The sequence below is a fragment of the Podarcis liolepis genome, assembly GCF_965112155.1.
Source record: "Podarcis liolepis genome assembly, chromosome: 15".
NCBI classification, from domain to species: Eukaryota; Metazoa; Chordata; class Lepidosauria; order Squamata; family Lacertidae; genus Podarcis; species Podarcis liolepis.
In genome coordinates, this window is record NC_139566.1 from 38,863,617 (window position 1) to 38,869,616 (window position 6,000).

Below are 6,000 nucleotides of genomic sequence, written 5' to 3' on the forward strand. Positions count from 1 at the left end.
TGTATTATCATCACTGTCATCATGCCCATCTCATTTATTACCCACTCTTTACTAGCAGGTCACAGGGCTACAACGATTTACAATTTTAGCCACCCTTTAGCTACATTTTGAGTGGCACCGAAAGGAGGAAAAAAAATCACAGGAAGGGGATAACTTGTCAATCAAGCTAAAAGAACTTTCTTTAGGCTGGGGGGGGGGGAGAGATGTAGCTTGCACAGCTTCCCTTGAACCACAATGGCTGGCCTTCTGAAAACATGATCAGTTTTGTCCTGAATTTCAATCTCAATGCGGGAACGGATTCTGGAGAACTGTTCCAAAGGATGATTAGCATTCTAATCCGTATGGTGGGCTTTATCGTTCAGAAATGTGCTCCAGCTTCCCTTTTTTAAAATCCAGATGTGAGTAAGAAATCCCTTTACTTAGTTTAGTAATGGGGCGAGTAATCCGTCTTCATTTTATTGCCCATGATTTCATTGTTTTGACTGTTCCCATGAACCTAACACGGAGGGGAGGGTGGGGCAAAGTAGTTCTCTGGTACTGTAGCCATTTTTATTATTATTATTTAAAGGACTCAGTCCTCTGATCAAATACAGAACTACGTCACGCACCTGTAATCCAAAAAGGCACAGTAAAAGTTCACTTGGTTGCTTTCGTTCATGACTTGGCTGTATTGGGGAGCAGTCTGAAAGGAAAGAAAGAAGACATGTAAACAAAAGGATAACCAGGACACACTGGAGTCTACCATGGGTAGAGACAAGATGTTGGCTGGCGCCCCAAAAAGTTCCTTTTGGAGACTTTGGATGGCATCCAAAGTCACCCCAAGGGACTGGCTTGCATTGGGATGTACTGAGTTGAATAGGATCCAAACTGCAGCAGTCTGAGTGGTCCTAGAACAATAGGATCCAAACTGCAGCAGTCTGAGTGGTCCTAGAACAATAGGATCCAAATTGCAGCAGTCTGATTGGTCCTAGAACAATAGGATTCAGAATGCAGCAGTCTGATTGGTCCTAGAACAATAGGATTCAGAATGCAGCAGTCTGATTGGTCCTAGAACAATGCAGCAGTATGATTGGTTGGCAGGAACCACCCAATCCTGCTCCAGATAGAAGTGAATCCACAACCTGATTGGCTTACAGTAGAATTCTGGGATTAGCCAATCATGTGCAGCCCATTGTGTAAATAATGTATATAAAGCAGATACTGTGAGGGGACTTTCATTCATTCCTCCTCACCACTATGAGCTGAATAAAGAGCATGAAATCACTTTGCGACTCTGAGTATATTTCAATGCTCAAAGGAGGGACATGGCTCAGTGGAACAGTATCTGGTTTTCATGCACAAAGTCCCAGGTTCAACCTTCAGCATCTCCAGGTAAGGCTGGAGATGGCCCTTGGCTGAAACCCCCAAGAACTGCTTCCAGTTGGAATAGACCAGGCACATCCAACTCCCAAGAGGCTGTGCTCTATTCCCAGTATATATATATAAAAAAACTGGCGGTGAGCTACCCATTGTCATTGGAGGGAGGAGGAGTGTGGGTGGGTGGGTGGGTGGAAGGGGAGGATTCCCAGAGTTGTTTGTTGAGCTTTTTTGGGGGGGGGGAGGATTGCCCAGAATTGTTGAGCTTCTTTTAAGGGGAGATGCCATAACTTGCTCGCCATAACACTGCTTAGAAAGTCACGCAGCCCTAAAGCCAACTATCGCATCCCCAATCACCAGCAGCAGACGCCAAACGACTGTCCACATGACACAGAGCAAGGGGAGTGGGAGGCAGATAGATTAATTGCCCAATTCAATTAATCCCATGATCAATAAGGATCCCACGATCGACCACGATCGACCACCTGTAGATCGCGGTTGACCGGTTGGACATGTCTGGAATAGACTATAGTGAGCCAGTTGATGGCCAGATATCCCAAGATAGATAGAACGATGGGTCTGACTCAATAGAAGGCAATATGCCCAGCCATTCAGCAAGGCACTCCTTCCAAGCAGAGCCTCTGATTGGCCTGTTAGAAGCTGCCCTCTTTGGTGGGAAGACAGCCCCTCAATCACACCGGCCAAGGGGAATTCCCCCACCAATGGACAGTGAATGAATGTGCTCTGGCTGCCACGGGTGATGCTGGAGCATGATGGGCTATGAATCGTTGCCCACTGTGGAAGCAGTGAGTGGCCAACATGCAACATGCACATTCACTTGTGGTGGGATATATTTGTCTGATCTCTGTATCTTGTTGTCATGAGGGGCAGGGGTATGTTTATTGCATGGGACATCTTGTGTGGTTATACTGGGGGGAAACAGATTAAAACATTTATTTAAGCACACATTTTTCAATGCATTCCAAGGCAATTTTCTCCTTAAAAGCACATTTTAAAAAAATATACAATATGTATTTACATATGCATCTATGTGCAAAATGTAAAATATTTTATGCAGTTATGGGACCAAAACTACACTGCAAAAATGGGAGAGCTGCATAAACGGTTTTATTTTGATCTGCAAACAAGTTCTGGAACATGAAATCAAGCCAATCTGTTTCAAAAAGTGGACTGAGTGGATTCCTCCCCCGTACACAATTGTTTCAGATGTTGTTCTCAAAGATCATGCTTTCCCTGGCTCCCAGTGAGCAATCCACCCTACATAGCTCAAACATTTCTAAATTTAACATTTCCCCAAAATTTTCTCAGTTGGAATCTTTGTTTTTTCTTTGTACAAGAAGATTAGCCATGAGACAGAGCCTGATATCATGTTCTCTTAAGTATAGCAATCAATATAAATTTACACATATTGTGTCTGCAATCTACTGGAGGAAAAGCACTTTAGGAGAATTCCATTTACTTAGCTCTTTAAAAAAAAAAAAGTGATTTGATACAGAAGTACAGCAATAATTGCATGATTACATAACCATTCCAAATAACTCTTTAATTTCAAAACAAGAATCTGGAAAGAACATAACCAAGATCAGGTGGGCTGTATTTTTCATTATGTATCGTAGCAAAATTGTTTTTGCAAAGCAAAGGAATGCAGCTGCACTTTCAACCCCTCCAAACGAAAGTCCTTGGCAGACCTCAAGGAGTCAAACCTTTTTTCATGGGAAAACAAACCAATGTTCAGCCATAAAGGCATCCCTCAATCAGTTTAGCCCCTTCCAACTAGAACGACACACAAATTCATAAGTGGAGAGTTGTTTCATTTTAAGCCTATATTGATGATTAGAGAGATGCTGCTGTTATTTCTGACTATAGCCTCCTTTGGGGTAACTTGTTGTTGTTGTTTAGTCGTTTAGTCGTGTCCGACTCTTCGTGACCCCCTGGACCAGAGCACGCCAGGCACTTCTGTCTTCCACTGCCTCCCGCAGTTTGGTCAAACTCATGCTGGTAGCTTCGAGAATACTGTCCCACCATCTCGTCCTCTGTCGTCCCCTTCTCCTTGTGCCCTCCATCTTTCCCAACATCAGGGTCTTTTCCAGGGAGTCTTCTCTTCTCATGAGGTGGCCAAAGTATTGGAGCCTCAGCTTCACGATCTGTCCTTCCAGTGAGCACTCAGGGCTGGTTTCCTTAAGAATAGATAGGTCCATGGGACTCTCAAGAGTCTCCTCCAGCACCAGAATTCAAAAGCATCAATTCTTCGGCAATCAGCCTTCTTTATGGTCCAGCTCTCACTTCCATACATCACTACTGGCAAAACCATAGCTTTAACTATACAGACCTTTGTTGGCAAGGTGATGTCTCCGCTTTTTAAGGGGTAACTTAAATATGTGCAAACTTCCACATGCTTGAATTTGTTGCATTTTGGTCCAATTATTACAAGCTCCCTCTGCAAACTAACAGGGATAGATAAGAAAGATGGGAAATCTAATTTGTGCAGCAGTTTTCTTTTCTTTTTAATGCAAGGAGCATTCAGGTGCCCAATTCCTTCCTTGTGGTCCATTATGGTGCCCTCCAGCAATGTAGAACATCCAGTGAGTCCTGCTCCTCATGCAATTCAGTCCTCTACTATCATATAAGCTTGTTTGTCGTAAGTCATACGAAGCACAAGCAAAGAGGTTAGAAGGTGACAGTCAAAGTGCCGAGGGTGCTCTGCGAAGCGTATATCCTGAAGCATACAGGATCATAGGGCTTCATGCATCGATAAACAGAGCCATCTAGCTGGCTACAAAAGAAGAACAAATTGCTGGTGCAGAACATGCAGAACAGAAGTCTCTGTGACCATTTCCAAGCTCAGAAGGGATGTTCATAAAAGCAGGATGGGAATATGGACTTCCATTTTTGTACGCCTCCTTTGAACAAGAAAAAGCCTCCTTTCTTGCTAGGACACAGACTTGAATGAAATCAAACCTTTATTAGGCATTATGCAAATAAAAACCGTAAGAAGGAAAATAACATGTAAAAGCCTTGAAATATATATAAAAAGGCAGCAGTTGGCTACAATCATATATATATATATACATATAAAATCAGTGGTTTTCCTTGTTAACCTGCTCCTTGGAGGACTGCAGCCAAAAACTCGGCTACCCCCGCCGTTACCCTTTGGTCAACGTCGGATAGGCAGAATCCCGCACATTCACCTTGCTGGGGTTCCAGACCACCCAAAAGAGGGGACAGCACGTGTTGACGGAGCGTACTGTACAATGGGCAATGAAAGAGAATATGCTCTACAGTGTCCGGGACATTCATAGAGCATCTGCAGAATCTCTTGTTTCTAGGGATGTTTTGATATCTTCCCCTGACAAATGCTGAGGGAAAGACATTCAACCGGGCCAGCATAAAAGCCCTACGTTGGGCTGGGATTATTAATTTAGTGACGTAATTGACTCTGCTATCTAAGATATTTAAATCATAGAATATGGGGGAGCAAATTTTGTTTACAGCTGCCATAATATTTTGTCTCTCCACATCCTTTAGTCTAGCTAGGATATTATGGAAAATGTATTGCTCACTAGAATTATACAGGGGCTCCAGCTCGATGCCTAAGGATTCAATCTTTTTTTCGAGGTACTGATACCATCTTGATTTATAGGAGTCTTTGAGCAGATCAGCGAGCAGGCTTGATGGAGAGCAGCGAAAATGGCAGCGTAACCAATACTTTATTGAGATGGACCAGGCCCAGTATTCCATTGTGTGTATGCCTATTTCTGCACACATTGTTTCATATTTGATCGCAGCTGGGAGTCCAAGAATACGTCTCAGAAAGCTGGAGTGAATCTTATTTAAATCACTGTTATATGCTTGAATCCATAGCGGGATTCCATAGAATATCTGGGCTTGCACTTTTGTTTGAAAAATCTGATTGGCCGCAGGAATAAATTGATTACCTTTCTGATAATAAAAACGGGCAACTGCTGATGAGGTGCACTTTGCCTGTTTTATGGCATTTGTGCGATGACTTGCCCACCCTAGATTGCTCTGGAATAAGATTCCCAGATACCTATAGATTTTTACTTGTTGGATTTCTTGCCCTCTTATTTTCCATTTCTCTAGTTTCCAACCATTTGAGAAGACCAAAATTTTTGTCTTCTCGTAATTTATAGAGAGTTTATTAGATTCGCAGTAAAGGGTCAGAGAAGATATAAGACGTTTCAGACCCAAGCTCGTTAATGATAGTAGGACTGCATCGTCTGCGTATAATAAGAGAGGAACTGGTTTCTGATTAAGTTTAGGGGCATGTGATTCTATTTTTTGAAGGTGATCTGGCAAGTCTGATAAGAATAAGTTAAATAAAAAGGGGGCAAGAATACATCCTTGTTTTACCCCTTTCGAGATTGGGATGTCTGATGAAAGATGACCTATGGTGTTAAGTTTGACTTGACAGACATTGGAAGAGTATAGATTTTGTATTAGAATCAATAAGCGCTGATCAATTTTTAGTTCTGCGAGTTTCCTCCACAGCTTTGGGCGGTCAATTGAGTCGAATGCACCACGAAAATCTACAAAAGCAGCATATATCTTAGATTGCCTTTGAGATCTATATTTTTCAACCAAATGCATAAGTATAAGGCAGTG

The 6,000-nt window shown here is 42.6% G+C and overlaps 1 protein-coding gene across 3 annotated transcripts in view; it reads right to left on the reverse strand.

Annotated features, from left to right (window-relative positions):
- ADGRD1 (adhesion G protein-coupled receptor D1) overlaps window positions 1-6,000 on the reverse strand; it is a 283,150-nt gene that overhangs the window by 150,423 nt on the left and 126,727 nt on the right. For all 3 annotated transcript variants that reach the window (XM_083476427.1, XM_083476426.1, XM_083476428.1), the window contains one exon: window positions 609-682. In XM_083476427.1, coding sequence (XP_083332553.1) covers window positions 609-682 — 74 coding nt within the window. The remainder of the gene's footprint in view (window positions 1-608; window positions 683-6,000) is intronic.